The sequence below is a fragment of the Labrus mixtus genome, chromosome 15 (assembly GCF_963584025.1).
Source record: "Labrus mixtus chromosome 15, fLabMix1.1, whole genome shotgun sequence".
NCBI classification, from domain to species: Eukaryota; Metazoa; Chordata; class Actinopteri; order Labriformes; family Labridae; genus Labrus; species Labrus mixtus.
Window position 1 is genome coordinate 23,030,098 of NC_083626.1, and position 17,956 is coordinate 23,048,053.

At 39.9% G+C, this 17,956-nt stretch overlaps 1 protein-coding gene across 1 annotated transcript; it reads left to right on the forward strand.

Annotated features, from left to right (window-relative positions):
* Window positions 1–2,475: 2,475 nt before the first annotated feature.
* sypb (synaptophysin b) lies at window positions 2,476–16,761 on the forward strand. The gene is made up of 7 exons (XM_061057759.1): window positions 2,476–2,615; window positions 4,084–4,149; window positions 10,290–10,414; window positions 11,494–11,692; window positions 11,808–11,999; window positions 12,110–12,434; window positions 14,506–16,761. The coding sequence occupies exons 1-6, from the start codon at window positions 2,598–2,600 to the stop codon at window positions 12,395–12,397; spliced, it is 888 nt and encodes a 295-aa protein (XP_060913742.1). The 5' UTR covers window positions 2,476–2,597; the 3' UTR covers window positions 12,398–12,434; window positions 14,506–16,761.
* The last annotated feature ends 1,195 nt before the right edge of the window (window positions 16,762–17,956 follow it).

Genomic DNA, 17,956 nt, shown 5'->3' on the forward strand with positions numbered 1-17,956 from the left:
AAAAGAATCATGCAAAACAGTAATCCGTGTGTGTGTGTGTGTTGTTAAATACTAAATGAAACACTCTTCTTCTTCTTCTGTAGTCAGGGGTGAACTAAGGCTGACTGAGTGGGCACTAACACAGAAGAATAGTTTGAGACCCTGGTTAAGATTTCAACTTTATTTTCAGGTAAAAAAAAGACACAGGGATCAACAAGTTTATAACAATTAAAATGCATTAAGAGTTCTTATCTTTGGTGATGCTGTTAAATCCACTAGTAGTGGACACCTTGTTGGAAACTTTATCATGTTTTCTCTACCATAGGAGCAGACACGTTTGGTAACATACTGTATGGGCATTTTGTCACGTTTTGGAGGGGCACCTTGGAGGGCAATTTATCTCTTCTTTTTGAGTGTTTTGATTTTGGGAACTTCACACATTTTCTCCACTGGAAGGGCAGGCACCTTAAATGACTTTTCATCAAACTTTCCCGACCAAAGGAGCTCCAAAACTGACCTGTCATCCCGTTGTCCACTGGTGGGCAACACAGTGGGAACTTCATCATACGTTCTCCACTGAAGGGGCATGTTTGAGGGTGCTTTTCACTTTGTTTTTTGTCATTGTAAAATGCACTATAGAGGTAACGTCACAACATTTTCTTCCATAGAAGGGCACAGTACAGCACACTTTTCATGTTTTCTTAATTGAAAGAGCACCATATTTTGTTTATGTGTTCAAATAATTCTGTTGTGGACTGTCTGACATTTCAAGAAACGCTATTTTAAGTTAAACTGGCCTATAAACATCTTGGTTTTTGCATGACCTTTGAGCTCTACAAGGGTGACTCTGCATGGGCTGCCTGTAAAGATAACCACGCCCACCTGCACTCACACACACAGCCATGCACTCCAGACACACAGGGGAGTATGTCTTTGTAATAAAAAACTCAGTGTCTTTTGTTCTCAACACCACAATCACAGACCCAGAATGACGTTTCGTTATCATAAACATATCAATCAACAATAGTTCATTAACAATAGGTCATCTCTATGGCCCAAACTCTGATGAACCATCATTTTTTCACAATTTATTTTCATCCATATCAAGCATTTGCAACTCCCCAATAATAATCGGAGGTGACTTGTTATGGTTGACCCATAGCAGCCCCTCCCTCCCTCTTGTATGTTGTTAGTTTCCTTCTGTCTGTCTCTCTTATTATTGTTTTTTTGGTCCAAGACGGTGAACGCGGTGGAAAGTTATGTTGTTGACAGAGTCTGTGGGAAGTTGTTCCTGGCTGAATTCAAGGCTTTGGTGTAGAGACTGAACTTCTCGGTGCACAGCTTCAATCAGTGCGACTCAGGTGTTGAGGCCAGGAGGAGGAGGAAGTCCAATGCCACTGTGATCGCAACTCTCCCGAGACAGTGCGAGATCCATGATGGCCGCGTCCAGCTGCTACACGACAACAAACAACTCTGATCAGACTGTTAAGCATGTTTTTTTTCTTTCTGTATTCACTCTACAAACTCCATTTCCTTTTTCTTTTTCTAAAATTGGAATACAATTTCAACCGACCTGGACCCCCTGGAGAATTGTTTTGACGACCTCTACGACTTTTTCGACCACTGTTCCAAAAGACTCAAGCATCATGAGCACGTCAACTTCACTCACCAAGAAAAACTGGGAAATCCAGCCACTCTCCAGATTACAAAAGAGCACGTTCAGACTCACCGCCCAGCACAGGTACATCTCCATCCACATCCCCGAGATGCTACACCGAGGTGAGAATAATACTCCTCTCAATTGAAAATAGAGCTCGCCATATTTAAGTTAATATGAATCACTTTTCACAAGTTGGAAAACTTTCAATTAGTTGAGGTGACATATTGAGTTAACACAACATTTTCATAGACTTGAAGTAAAACTAACTTAGAATTTGATGTTATCATGACTTGTTGTTTTTACAGTGTGTGTGACAATGAGTCTTTATAATTAATAAAGAAGTGTGACACTGAATTCCTCCTCGGAAAGCACCAAAAATACTTTACCCAAGCCATGGTCCCGCCTATAAGAGAGTGAAAGTTGAGCTGAGTGTCTCATGATTTTTTTTTCTGTTAATTTAATAAACGTTGGCACCTTTTCTCTTTAAATCTGTTTCTGTCTTTCATTTGACTCGTCATTTATTTGACCCCTGTTAGGAGCACTCCACTAGCCTACATAACAATGCTACCCCTTCAGATTAAAGTGCTGCCAGATAATTACCAGCAGGTAGTTCCCGAACCTCCCTCGACCTTTTCATTGCTCCTCTTCATCGCTCCTTCTGTTTTATACTAAAGCGCGAACAGTCTCCATGCGCTCCTCTCTGCGTTACAACAACCCGCCGGGCAATCTCAGCTGCCTTAGAATAAAGCCGCGCTGCTATTGGACAGACAAGTCGACCCGTCTTTACTTCGTCGCCCGACGTCACGACGCCTTTGCACATCCTCTGCTAGGTCGTGACGCAGCCCGGCTCTTCCGTCCTGGCTGTCCTGCCCCCTCCTCTCCCGGTCTCTTCCAGATGAGACGCCTCCCTCCCTCCCTCCGCCCCTCTGATCCTCTTATCAGCGAGTAAGCGCCCAAGATGGACGTTGTAAACCAGGTAAGGCTTTTGGGGGGAAAATCATGTAATTCATTAACGTTTTTGCTCGGTTGCTTACGTTCATGTGATTTGCCTAATTTTTCTGCGTCGTGCGCTCAACGAAAGATATTTTTCTCGTGATGTCTCGACCTCACAATTTTAACGGAGCTTTCCATCCCTTAGAATTGAAATTGTAATGAATGCATTTCTTTAAAAAAAAAACAGCATCGGTGTTAAAGACACGACAGAGCGCGATGTAATTGGACATTTTTTTTCCCCACTACTGATGCTGCGGTCGAGGTGATGGAGAGGCCCGCTGACAGCCGCTTAAATGTATAGGATGTCCAGAGAGCTCTGCAGCAATGACATTTAGCAATAGAGAGGGGAGGATGTCGCCTATTATCTCCAGGGATTCTGCTAATTGATTTAGCCTGCTCACGTCTCAATTAGCCTGCTGTTGCTACGATAACAAAGAGGAATGTGGTTTATATCTAAGGGCCTCGTCGGTGCTTGTTTAGCCGCAGTATAGGCCTGAGACACGGCATCTATCTCCATGGCCGCGGACAGCTCGTCTCCCTGATAGCTGTGTGCTTTTTTTTTTTGTGACAAAGCCAGCAATAAGGAGAAATAACCGGAAAATACGCTTCTGTCAGACTGGTTGGGACAGTGCAATTATCAGTGCATGCTTCTTATGTTTAATATTGATGTTTGGCTTCAATGAGAAACGATGAGCCTCCGAGAAAAAAAAATATCACTACTGCTGATTCCAGTGCGGCCATTTATTGATGCACACAGGGACACACCGCCTTCTTTGCGGTGTCGCATTCACCTGCGCACAAACGCCCCCCCCCCCCCCCTCCTTTAATTCTGTCTCGTCAATTAGACAGATTTCGCGAGATTTTGTCATGCTTGAATTTAAAAAAAAAAAAAAAAAAAAAGAGTGCTGTGTAGGGAGTAGAGAGAGAGACACCAGAGAAAACAGACAGTTAATCAGCTTTGTCTAATTGTAATGCTGGCAGGAGCTCCCTCTATCTCTCACACACAGCACGTACACACACCCACACACACACACACACACACACACACACACACACACACACACACACACACACACTCTCTCACACACACACACACACACACACACACACACACACACACACACACTCTCTCTCTCACACACACACGCGGGCCTTTGAAGTCTAGTTGTACAGCATCTGAAAGGTTCACAAAGAAACCAGCTGTGAGTCACTTTCTTCCTTGGCAGAAATTTGCTTAGTATCAAACACCAGTAGGTGGCCTACACTTAACCTGGAGGCCTACAGGCTAAACATGGGTGAGGTTTTTTTTTTTTTTTAATGGGCATCATCATATAATAATCTTTAAGCATGCTCTACTGAGAGAACAGTTTCCACAGCAAAAGCAAAAGTGCCAGTGTGAGGATGTTAATGGAAATTAACTCATTTTGTTTTCTTGTATTTTTTTTTTGCAGTTGGTGGCCCAAGGGCAATTCACAATAATCAAACAACCTCTGGGATTTATAAAAATTCTTCAATGGGTAAGTCTAGGAGTTTTGTTTATGTGTGCAAGCATAGAAAAATGCATGGATATGTTTCTTATATTAACAAAAATATATTGCATTTAAAAAGGGACAAAAGAACTTGGAAGTTGTGTAGTGTGCAATAAATAATGTGGCAGCATCTCTTTCTGACAGATATGTGACCTTTAGTCACACAGAGGTCATAAAGCTGCATGAGGCTTAATAATGGATGTGACTGGGGGGAAAAGCTCCCCAGTTGGACCCTCTCTCGTGGGGATTTATTGTCAAACGTGTATTATTAAAATGTTGTCTGTAGAAACATTTCAGTAAATCTACATCATTTAATGTAATTACTCTTTAAATGTATGCAGAAGCGGCTGTAGATAAGTACTGAGGAGTAGCCTTGTTGGCGGTGATGCTGTCCCAGCAGGCCTGAGCCGGAGACACCAGCAGTAGTGTTACGTCACAGTTGTAGTAACACTAGATGTCAGCTCACTGAGGAATATAATGACAATTTGTCAAATCCTTCTCAGAGGACGTGACCTCTGCATACTATTGCAGTTTATTACATCTGTCTTTATGTGCCCAGTCTACTTCACCACATGATGGAGCCAGAAAACTGTTCACTTAGGGGGTTGTCGACAATGAGAGGAGCATAAATGGATAAAGAATTTTCTGATCCTTTTTTTAAATTTAAGGCTTTATTGGCATGACATTTTTTGGAAACAAATTTCCAATGCATGAAAGGACACAATGATCAGAACAGTTAGATCAGCAGTAAGCAGTACTACAATGAAACTTGTAATTTTCACTTGAATAGGAAGGGGCAGTTTTTTTTCTTTCTTATTTTTGATTTAAAAGGGTTTCATTAGGCAGAACATACTTAATAATTGTACCCTGTCTTTAAGATTTACATTAAGATAATTTGAAAATTGATGTGAAAAAGATGTTTGACCCATAACATAATGTGGGTTGAAACAATTAGGCAAATTAGCAACTACTGTGTCTATTTTTAGAATGAATGAATCAATTCGCTTTTCCTTTTTCAGTTAATTGTAAAAATATTATTTCTCCAGTTTTTCTGTTATCCAAAACAACTGATTTGAGGACGTCATTTCAGGCTTTTCAAAATTGTAATGACCATTTTGTTACCATTTTGCTTTTCAGTATTTATTCATTTAAATGAATGATAAAATAATCTTCAAAATAATGAAAATGAATGTTAGTAGCATTAGCATAGATCAGTCTGTGAGCATTTTATAATGAATAGAAGCTTATTGAATTAGGATATCTTCCTACACGTCTCCCAGTGTAATATGTGGTCATGCACAGTGTTTGTCCTCTACCAGCAGCAGCAGCATGCTCACAGTGAGCTGGCTGCAGGGTAAACAGTGGTTCCTCTCTACAGCTGGGGCTCCACTGTGGTGGGAATAGTTCTTCTAATTATACCTGCAGACCCTGAGGGCCTTAAACACGTGTGTCTCTTCTCCTCATGTTATGATATGTTTAACCCTTATTTGGTGCTTTGGACTGGTTCTGGCTGGTTTGGGTTCGAGGTTTTGCTTAAGCTACCGGTTACTGGTTTAAAGGTTTCAAGTCATTTCTTGAGCTTAAAAATTGATTAACATGAAAGGAAAGTATTTTGATAATAAAGTATCTTTTGGATAATGGCTATAACAAAATAAACCATCTGAAGAGGTCACCTTGGGATGTGGAAAATGATAACAGACACATTGACATTAAATAGACAAAATAAACAATTTAGTAACTGGTAGATTAAATGAAGTTATGAACATAACTTGGAGCATGAATAATTTGAATGATCTCAACATTGATTATGTAACATAATAAGATGCATATATTTTGAGAGGGTTTGAAGGAGAGGGGATGGGGGAGGGGGTTGTCCTTGCTTTGCACTGGTTGCCATAATTCTTAGCAACACCTCTGCTCCTCAGTATGAGAACACATTTTAACACAACCCAGATGCAAACGTGCGTGCCAAAAGCAGCTCTCGCAGAGTACCACACTGTAATGGGCTCTGCAGATATGCCAGCGAGCAGTCAGAGGCATGAGTGTGCTGCATGACTCTGTAGTCCTTCCCTGGAGCTGTGATTGTGCCAGCACCTCATCGCTGCCTCCCTGGGTCACAGCGAGCTGAACCACCAATCAGGAGGCCCGCTCGGGAGGCCAGGGCCCATGAATCATCTGTCAGTGCGTGCCTGCGTGCCTCCGCGTCAGACCTGGAGGAGGAGCTGGCTGCTGCTTTTTTTTTTTTTTTGGATTAATATGGGCATGCACGAGCATCAACACAGAGATTTTTTTAGGAGGGGAGAGGGGAGCCAGCCCTCTTTTCTGTGGAAACAGGCAGCAATGAAAAGGATGCTTCAGTAAAGTAGAATCAAACCTTTAATGGCTTCTTGTTGCAGCCAGTATGAAATGATGAGACGTGCTGATATCCTTTCAAGGAAAGATAAAGCAGCATTTTGTCTGCAGTGTTCATCATCATATATGTGATTCGAGCGATAAGTCTACAGTGGATTTGATTGGTGGAATGCATTCAAGTGTGTGGGATGAAGAGGTGCAAGCTTGTGATTTTTAAAAAATCTGGCGTTGGATGATGAAAATTAGTTGTGAAAGCTTCTGAGAACCATTTTTTGTCTCGTTTCACCAGCAATCTGTATGTGTGACTCATAGCTTTACACAACTCCCACCCCCCCCCCCCCCCCCCCCCCCTCTCTCTCTATCTCTCTCTCTTTCTCTGTCTCTGGGGAAGAGTGCTGACAAAGCCTAGATTTGATGGATGTTGGAAGACGTTGAGTTCCCAAATAAAGCTAATGTGTAGCTCAACCCTCGAGTATGAAAACAGCGCGCCTGCCTCCCGCCTCTACAACTCTGCAGAATATCACTGATCTGTTGAATTTCAATTGCATTCAAATTCCACCTTCTGACTCACTCCCTGCAAACATGAAACGGCTCTTTGGGAGAGAGAACATAGAGTCTCTTTTGCTTTAGTGTAATCCCTAAAGTGTGATAAAGGCAGTTCATTTTGTCGGAGCTGAGGGGATCTTGTTGTTCAGACGCTGGTGACTCTGGGGTTATTACTCCAGGGCCTTCCACAGCTACAGTACTATGTCTGTGCTTTGTGCGTTTGGCTGCTAGTCCTTTATATATCTGGCATAAAATAGACACGTACTTGTAAGTATTTAATGACATCACAGACTATTTACAAGAGCATGTTAAATTAGCATAGAGGAAACAAGCCTATCAGTTAAGGACTAACAAGAACAAAATACATAATACGAACAGGCTTATACAAATCTAAGCTTAATAATGCTATAAGATAGGAATGATAAACTTAACATTGAAAATTGTATAAAATATTTTTTCAGGAAAAAGGAAATATTTTGTGTTTATGGGTTTTGTAAGTTTCAGAAATCAATATATTCAAAAACCTGTAACAAGTCAGACTCTACTGTTGGTTACAGAGAAACAAACGTTAAGAAACACAGGCTGTGTGAGAAAATCACTCTCAGACAGATCACTTGTGTCTCAGTGAGTACGTTTGTACATCTTCTCCGCACAGAAGAGCTGACAAACCGTCCAGCATGCCAGCTGGGCTAGAAACCAGCCTCTGCCTCCTCACCGTGCGATGCTGCCAACAGTGTTACCACGGCAACCTAACACTCGGCGTGACACCATTTCTTTTCACAGTCTGACTGGCCCTCCATCTCGTCCCCACTCTTCATCACTCCTCCTTCAACTCATCTATCACCATTAAAGCACCACTCTTGAGTGTGGTGTGGCGCCACCAATTCAGATTTGCTTTTCTACTACTTTTTTTTAGCTATGCTAGTAGCATGGCTCTAGGGATGAGAAATGCCACATTGGTTGAACAGTATACATCTCAAGAACTATTGGAATGATTGGCACTAGATTTTATTCATTTTTCCTTGAAGTCAAATGCAACTTACTTTGTTGAGCCACTAACTTTCCCCGAAAATGATTTGCTTCCTGATAATATTGTCTACCTGCAAAACTAACATTCAAAACAGCCTCAGTCTTGAGTAATAATTAGCTAATGCTATTAAGCTAACACACTTCACGTATTAGCATTAGCACATGGCCAAAGAGGCCAGTAAAAACATAAATGTAAGTCAAGTCTGTTTAACACTTCTCAACACTTAACGGTCGACAATTAATTGTGTATAACAAAGAAAGAAAGAAAGAAAGGAATGAAAAAACAAAACTTACATGTTAGCATGCTAACATTAGCATTTAACTCATATTACAGTTTCATAGAGCTACCAGCATTTCTCCAGAACCTAACCTATAACTGTTGAATTACATTTAGATACACGTACATTTGCTGTGTATTATTTGCATTGTATTTGGTGTTACACAGTAACTATGTTCAAAAGAAATCTTCTTTTCCATCTGATAATGAAACTAAAAGCACCATCGGCTTACTGTAGGTTATACATTTCCAAGATGTAAATATTTTGCATTCCCAATGAAATCCTGCTGACGCTGTGATGAAAATGTTTGACTCATGACACTGTACATCTGACTGAGTTAAAAAAAATCAGTGCTGATTGTTGCTGAGATGACCTCCAGCCCTCGTTTCCATTTTCTCATAATGTATTTTATATACGACATAAACAGCAAGACCCAGTCAAACGGAGCACAACATGTTGTTGATGTTTGTCTCCATATTGAGCCTTCTCATGAAATCTTAACCTCTAACTGTCTCAGAGCGATAATGATACATGATATGGACACTGGGCGCTCTAAAACCTTTTAATAGTCTTAAAAACAAATTAAAGTGGCTATGAGTGCAAAAGACAGTGAAGAGAATGAAACTGATGACATGTAGCTTTAAGGATAAAATAACCCACAATGCACACTGTGTGAAGGATTAAGCCAACCCTGCAGTTATTAAATGTTGCACATGCTGTAGGTATGGATTATTTGCACATCTGCTGCAGCATTACATTTTGTTATTCTCTTTTGGGTTTAAAGGGAAAGCAAATCTGGTACTTTGGATTTTTCATACAATCTTAAAGACACAAATGAACGTTGCACCAAAAACAATATCTAAAAGGACTTTAACATTAGTCAGTGACATTAACTGGTTCAGACATGCAGGCATAACACTGCAATACATTTTCATATTATGGTTTAAGTAACATTCAAATGATAATATAGCAAATACTAATAGGCAGTTCAAACAATCTGCTCCAGATGGCAATTGATTTTTTTTCTTTGCTTCAATTATATAATAAATATATTCTCCCTCTCACAGTAACTCTGCCCCTTTCCAAACTTCCAGTCTTTGTCATTGTGTTAGTAAAACCTGTTAATGAGCTCACAAAAGAAAAGGGATGGTGTTGGAGATATTGGCAGAAGAAAACTCTGCAGGAACAAATAACGGATGAGTAAAGTGAACACAATGAGGCCTCCTTCAGGCAGCAGGTGTGTGTAAATCCAACAAACAAGCCTCTGACTCACATCAGCTACAAGATTACTGTAAATAGTTTAGTGTGTTGATGCCTGCGGTGGATAGACAGTAGTACGAGCTCACGTGTGCGGGTGTGGCCTTGTGTGGGTGTTGTGGCTGGCTTTGCAGTAGCTTGTCACAGAGTACTTGGTGACAGATGGTGGAGCACCTCGGTCAGATTAATTGTTGGATTGTCCGTCCAATCGGATCTGGCCGGCAGTGCAGGGAGGGTGTGGTAAAAATAGTCTGACCCGCCTAATCTGTTTGTGAGTGAGGGAGAGAGCGTGAGATTATCTTCACGCATGTCTGTTTGTACCCCTGTCGTGACTGTAAGCGTGAGCTGCAGACTGTTGTCCTAAAGTTAAAGTCACAGTTACTGATAAATACTCAGAATATGCCATGAAACATACAGGTCATAATGGTAACAGATGGAGCCCTCGCTGTGAAACCAAGCGATAACACCGCATTGATTTGCACTTGGTCGGCATCTTTGAGCAGCGTCAGTTGTTGAGAGCACAATGTGCAGTCTAAACAGAGCTGTTTGACTCATAGTCTTAACAAAACTGTAGTATATGTTGAACTAATCATCACATCTTTTTTTTTTTATAAATATCTGTCTGCCAGGTCACTAGATTAATTGTCTGTATCTCTTCCTCCTCAGATCTTTGCGATCTTCGCCTTCTCAACATGTGGAAGTTACTCCGGCATGTTCAAGATGAGCGTGGAGTGTAAAAACCGGTCGGAGAGTGATCTAGACATAGAAGTAGAATTCGAATATCCCTTCAGGTACGTAAACTACTGTCACAACTGCTGTAGACGGATGGAAACATGTAACTGTAGGCTCTCAGAAAGTGTAAATGCACACTTAGCAGGATTGTCAAAAGGAGCCAAACAGAGCCAACTAATTGCATTTTGTATAATAATTCAAGTACATGCATTTTTCAAACTCTATAATTCACATAAATGGAATAAAATATGTGATGGTTTTATTTTTCACATTTGAAAGGAATTATTCAAAATTGGCCTTTAATCCCAATTTCTACAAACATTCGCTGAGGTAACAAGCCGTTTAAGTTATATCCAAGTGATCAGTCTACATTTTCAAGAATATGTCGGTTGAAGCAGCAGTACAATATTTTGGGGAATACCTTCTACACAACCTCTCTTCCGGGCTGAAGGTCAGATTAGGAGATTGATATCCCTCTCTTGACTGTAAGCTAAATACAAAGCTATTATCAGGGAGATAATTAGCTTAGCGTAGACTTAGCAGCAGAAAGCGGCTATCTATTCAAACGTTTGAAAAAGAGTAAATACGCCTACGCATGAGTAAATACCACAAATTGCAGATAAACAAGGGGTTAAGGTATGTACTGTTTCTTTAACAGAACTCACTGTAGTTACATTGTCGTAACTTTTGAGTCAAAGTGCTGTAGATTTTATTACCTTTGGACAGAACAAGGCTAGCTGTTTCTACCAGTCTTCGTTCTGTGCTAATTTCTCGTGGATATAGCTTCATATGTAATTAAAAGATTGTGTGGGATACGATTAGATTATACATCAATGATCTACACAAGGGATAACTTAGCTTGGGTTATACTGACACATCTGCAATACTAATCCCCTCATATGACGCTTTAAAAGAAAGTAAATAATTGTGCTTCCTTAGTTTCATACTACTCCTTTATTCAGATCAAATTAATGAATGAATAGTAAAACCATTGGAAAGAGCAATAAGACACACACTGCCCTTGGTTTGTGATATCACAAAGTCTTTCACACATCTTGATTACCATTTCTCTTTTGCGTCTCCGCTCATGCACAGTTTTTTTATTGCTCTCTTTCTCTCTCTTTCCGTGTGTTCTCAGGCTCCATCAGGTTTACTTTGATGCCCCCACCTGTAAGGGAGGGAACCCCGAACGTCTGTTCCTGGTGGGAGACTACTCCTCCTCGGCGGAGTTCTTTGTCACCATCGCTGTCTTCTCCTTCCTGTACTCTATGGCGGCCCTCTCTGTGTACTGCTTCGTACTGGAGAAGTACCGCGAAAACTGCAAGGGGCCTCAAATTGTGAGTTTACAGTGTGAATGTTCATGATTCGCATTTCCCACAGCTTGGGTTAGAATTGATGCCCAGTTGATGTTTTTGGTGGTGAAAGTAATCAAGTTGTCGCTCTGGTTCCCAGGACTTCGTGATTTCGTCGGTATTTGCCTTTATGTGGCTGGTGTCGGCATGTGCTTGGGCTAAAGGCTTGTCAGATGTGAAAACAGCCACTGATCCAGAGAGGGTCATCACTCTTATCACAGCCTGTGATGAACAAGAGAACCGCTGCCGTGAGATGCACGAACCCAAGGTCTCTGGACTCAACACCTCTGTGGTATGTCCCAGATGCATCAAACCAAATAAAAGTACACCAATGATTTTAAAATGAGGATAGAATCAGTAGATTGAACTGACCCATTTTTCAAACACCTCTCTCCTGCACAGGCTTTTGGCTTCATCAACCTGATCCTGTGGATAGGAAACCTGTGGTTTGTCTTCAAGGAGACTGGCTGGCTGGCTGCCTTCGGTGGAACATACGTCCCATCGCAGGAGAAGCAGCCTGCCCCCGATTCCTTTGGCCAGGCAGGATATGGTCAGCAGGACCCCTACGCCGGCTCCCAGGGAGGGTACCAGCCAGAATACGGCCAGCAGGGCGGCTACAGTGAGGACGGAGGTTACAGCCAGGGCTATGAGCAGCAGCAGCAGCCCACCTCCTACGCCAATCAAATGTGAGCCTGCCCAGCCAAACCACAGCTGCAACTGCAGGATGGTGAGTGTTTGAACACAGTGATGGTACATCTCAGCTTATCTTTGATTTTAAGCATACCTGAGAGATGATGAGACTTACAATCATAACTCGGGGTATCAGAATAACATAATGTATACACATGTATATTTCAGTGAAGTAGTGAACTTTTCATTTAGTCATTTCTTGTATGCATAAGATATGAGCAAAGTTCTTCCTCTATGCAGATGACACCTATGTATATTTTCACAAAGTCTGTTACAATATTCTTTGCAAGCTCTCTTTAACCTTTTGATTTTCATAAAGATGCCCTGTTTACTTCCTTTAAACCAGAAAAGTAAGAGGTGTTTAGGTTGACCGTAGTTTATAGCAGCCAACAAACTCAGCTCACAGTTCAGTAATCAGACATGTATATTCAAAACGAGAGTCTCTGCAATATGAAGAAATATTCTTGGTATGCTTCTACAGCATTTGTTGTTTGTTAAGATGGCTTAAGTCTGTCTTGAAACATTACCCATGTGTCAATATTTACACTGAAAGCAATACTGATCTCTGTTATGATTCCTCCTGTCGATACACACCCAGAAGAGATCCTGTTCTACTCTAATTCCACTGTAATAGAGAGCAGATGAAAACTGAGTATTGAGCGATCTAAAATAGCCAATCGCAGAAACTCATAGCTCCAGGATGAAGTGTTATAGACTCAATAAAAATGTCAACATAACCTGGTAAAACGGCCCATGTTTTCACAAGGGGTCTCTTATGTGCAAATGGTTGCTGACCTGCCCAGAAAAATGATACAACAAATTTAGATTCAGTATTAAACATAAAAGGAGCTACACTGTCTGCTGAATAAGGTCAAGGTAGAACTCTGGGATCTCCCCCATTGCTTTGTGCATTCACCTGCTCTATTTGCACTTTAAGTTCCACTACTTTCCAGCCACCCTGTAACAGTCTGGAAACCTTGGTTGAAAGAGCTTTTTGGTGTTGTTGCTTGAAGGCTTTAGAGTGCTCTGCCTCTCCGTCTAGGACTGAACTCAGTCTCCCCAAAGCCTAAGAAATGATCAGTCAGAGCCTTAAGCATCACTGGCTGGGATTCCCTACAGATGTTACTGATTTTAATCATTCATTTATGTTCAAAATCTTATCTTTTTGTATAGATTCCCATCTTTTGTTTCTGTTATAAATGCATGTGTCACATATTTTCATGCACCAATCCGATTTGAATAGCATTTGAATAAAAAATATCAACTACTGGCGATTTTATAGATTAACCGAAATGTCGGTCAAGTTGCGTCACTCCTTGATTTTTCCGTTTAACTCGATAAAAATAGCTAAGGATTTTCAAAGTAAAATTTAACTTGTGTTGTCTGAAGGGTCATCTCAGCAGATGCAGACCAAAATGCCTTTTAAAACTGCAATGCAAAACACATGTGTCGTAGTGGTGTGTTGCTAGGCAGGCTAGCTCGATAAGCCATACCATTCCGTTTCTAGTAAAACATTATACACAGGCGCATTATGACTGATTTAGACAGCAACATTTACCATTTTTACATAATGTGAGCTTCATTCGACTTAATTAATACTGCCTCAGTTGTCGTTTGGCTGTCTACAAAAAGTCCCTCAACAGCTCTTAAAACCCGCCCTCTGTTAGATGAACAGTTGTGATTGGCCTTTCCTGAATTAGGCCGGATGAAAATCTGTTTGAACAGGAAGCAACCTGAGGCAGCTGCCATAGCAAATAGAATGTGAGCTTGCACATTTGTCTGTTTCCTTGGTTCAAATATTGTCATGAATATATTTAACATTCGAGTGAAAGACAAAAAGATATTTAACCAAGTTTTGGAGGCTTTTAATTTCAGTTTGTGCTCCTGCTTTAATAACTTCGGGGGTCACCAGTAAACTTAGAAGACATTTTAAAAGTGCAGCATCAGCTTCTGATCCCATATTTGTTGAGCATTAGCCTTGTTTTTATATTCAACAATATATTATATTCATGTGATTGCTGATCATAGGATTGCTGTTTGTTGAATCATTCCCCCCCCCCTCTTTCTCCCTCTGTCTCCCTCCTCTCTATCCTTTCTCCTCCTCACAGGGTGACCTTGTGATTTCGGACGGTGGCTCTCGACGACCACCTGTGTTTCCACACTCCTCTGTGTGTCTGTTTGTGTATCTGTGAGTTGACAGGTGGCGGGAGGGAGGCATGGAGGGCAAGAAACTGGTGGGGCCAGGGGAGGGGATCCCACCTGGAGAGCAGGATTTTTTGGGGGGTGGGGAAATAAGGGGGAAAATGGGTCTTTGCTGTAACATGATGTTTATTCTCGTGATGTATTTAACTGTAGAAGACAACAGAGGATTGTCTGTTTGGTTATACGAGAAAAACTTGAATACAAATACCAAAACATTCGTTGACGAACATTTAAGAGAAATCTTGTAACGGAAAAGACTTACATTTATGGAGAAAAAAAAATTGTAGTAATCTTTAACTTGGGAGAATGTATTTGTCTGTGCTGTGTAAATATTAACATGCTGATATATATGATTATATGTACACAGTTGAATAATTGTGCACTCCATATAAGTTGTTATACAACAAATGTTGAGCACAGAGTTATTCAATTGCATTAACTTTGGTTCTGTTTAGGAGCTCACATAGTTTGGCCCTTGCCCATCATTTCCCTTAAATCATTCATACCACCATAGTATTTTTATTTGTTCATCTCAAAGTCTATGAACAGCTTTTTTTTAAATTTCTCATTATTGTCTTTTATTTGATCAGCAACAATAACTGGATTTTAGAAACGAGGGTAAAGGCTGCAAACAGATATCATGGAAAATATGGAAAGTACAGAATTATCAACATAAGTAGGGAGCAGAAAAAGAGTAATATATAGTAGATGAAAGAAAATAGAAGATAGCAGAGGGTTGTTTCAGCTTTATGTTTTTATATATATTTTTCCATCAAATATTGCTGTCAAGCAAGGACGATCTCTTGAGAGACACAGAATATTTTAAATTCCTGACATAGAAAATCAGAACTTGCATAGGGTTAAGAAAATTAGTGAGCATGGTAGCATCATCTCTTATTTGCTGTGCTGTTTCTGAAACTGCTATAGTGTGCTATCAGTATGAAAATTGTGAATCAGGGCAGTGGATACTAAGTTTTAGCAACGTGTGTTTGTTTAATTGTTTGGATTTTGTGTAACGGCATCGAAAACAAAATGTTGTCAATGAACCTCATCCTGTTTTGATCGCCTTTTATGTGGTCCAGAAAGTTGTAAGACAGAGTCATATAGTTTTTTAAACTAGTGTTTCTATCACAGTGACGTACATACTCACGCTAACAAGAACTGTATTAGGTAAATGACACTTTAAAGGAGTTAGTTACGCCATGGTAAACACTTCAATATGAGGCCGTCTGAACAATATGTCTCCATATATACTTCTCCTGCGTCCTCAAACTTAATTTATCTTCTGAAGGCAATTAACTGCATGCGTCCTTATATCCTAAAGCATCCCTAAACACGATTGAGAGGCTATAGGGCTCAAGGCTGGTACATTTGATCCAGGTTAGTGGTTACTGCACAACACATATACAGTACGTACAGCAGCTCTGCTATAATCTATTCAAAGCACAAAGTAAGTGCTGCAATAAATACGTCTTCACAGTATAGATACACCTGTCCCACTGCCAGGCCTCTGTTTTAGATTTATAAGATCTTGTTTGCTAAATGGTAACAGCTGTTTCTTGCCTGGTAGGGTGGGGAATTAACATTTGAAAATGTGAACCAGCTGCTGAAAGAAAAATGTTACAGAGTAAATCATTATATGTGTCTGAAATCTACCAGCCACTTTCATGTTTTACCAGCATTTGGCTGGTGACTGGGGCTAAATTTCCCACCCACAGTCCTCTTCAGGATGGAATGGTTTCCATCTCCAGTATATCAATCCATTGCACAGCCTTGGATTCCCTCTTCTCATTAAAAAAAAAATATATATATATTTAATTCGGACAATGTAGAAGCACCTGGCTTTCTCTTTTACTATCGACCCCTCTCCTCACCTCTGTTAATTTCTCTCTCTCCTTCATTGTAGCTCTTCTAAATATGCTGAAATGAAATATACTCTGTTGTTAGTGGTGAATGATGTCTTGTGATACTCTCTCTAAGCCTTTGGATAGTGCTGTGTTTATTGTGTATGATGTATTCATATTAGCATTTATGATAATGATAAGTCAGAGAAAAAAAATTGATCCAAGACTCTCCAGAATTCTTCTGTATTCTTATTATATGGGATCCATGTGAAACTAAATGAAATAAACATGAAATTATTCTGTTGAAGGTAAAAAATATATATATGTATGTGTACTTCTGTTCATAGGAGTTGTGTTGAGTTGGGTTTTGTTGGCAAAAAAAATCTGTTACAAAAAGTTTAAAAATCACTGTTATGATTACTTAAAATTGAAATTAAACAACACCATTCTAAAAATAAATTGTTCAAGCACAGCATAGAAAAGTTAATTCGGCAGCTGGCCTATATTTCTGAGGGAAGCAGGCATTTAAAGACCCAGAATGTCAGCAAAAGGTTAGTTTGACCCTGTATTTTTGACCTAGACTGTGGTGGGTAATGAGGATTCTGCAGGGTGCCCCCTAGTGGTTGTAGGGAGTATTACTTGGTACCCTTCTAATTTTTTTTCCAGACCTGAGAATTTTGTCCTCAGTTTTCAAAGATATGTGCATAAATAATGCAAGGCAATTCAGATTTAAAGACATATTGAGTATATTGTGGATACAGTAGTGGTTCAAAACCGATTTCAAGTTCATAATTAAGCTCATTTGTAGTGATTTTCTTTTCCATTTTGCATATAAAGGACCATACATTTCAAGTGTTGAATAAAGTGATTTTCATTCACAGAGTGGTTATTAATATACTAGAACCATATGAAATTTAAATTTGATCACATTTCAAAGTTATATGTCACACCTCCATGGTTTGGCCTGCCTGTGAGCACAAAGGTAGAGTCTTGTTATGTGTTTCAGGTCTTGTGCATTTTAGTTGTTGTTGCCAAAGCAAATATGACGTGCCATTTAAAAATAGATTTCCTGTGGAAAAACGTTTCATTGTCTGATGCAAAAATGATCTGTATCTCACCAGCTCTGTCTCATACTAAATACAAATACAAACAAAAAACAAATTGGGCTTGTAAAACTAGGCTAGATCCCGGAGAGAGAAGTTTGCTTTATTAGGGGAATGATGCGTTCAATGACGGTGGGAAATAACCCACTATTCTGGGTTGTACAGGTAATCAACTGGAGATGTTATCTGATCTCTTCTTGATATTAAGAGAATTAAAATAAGAAATCTAAAAAGCAACAATGATCAACGAGAATAAATGTATGTATACAAATTAAGTTAAAAAAAATGCAAATTTGCAGGAATTTTACAACAATTGCAAAATATTATTGTATTATTTATTAAATTTAATAAACATCAAATAACAGCGTCTGCCTGAAGTTAGAAAAATACACGTTATAGATGCTCTGTAA

Bases quoted from the DNA above. Each gene is read 5' to 3' on its own strand.
- sypb (XM_061057759.1), top strand. The intron at 4,150-10,289 runs GTAAGTCTAGGA...CTTCCTCCTCAG, and splicing joins TTATAAAAATTCTTCAATGG to ATCTTTGCGATCTTCGCCTT. The intron at 11,693-11,807 runs GTGAGTTTACAG...TCTGGTTCCCAG, and splicing joins ACTGCAAGGGGCCTCAAATT to GACTTCGTGATTTCGTCGGT.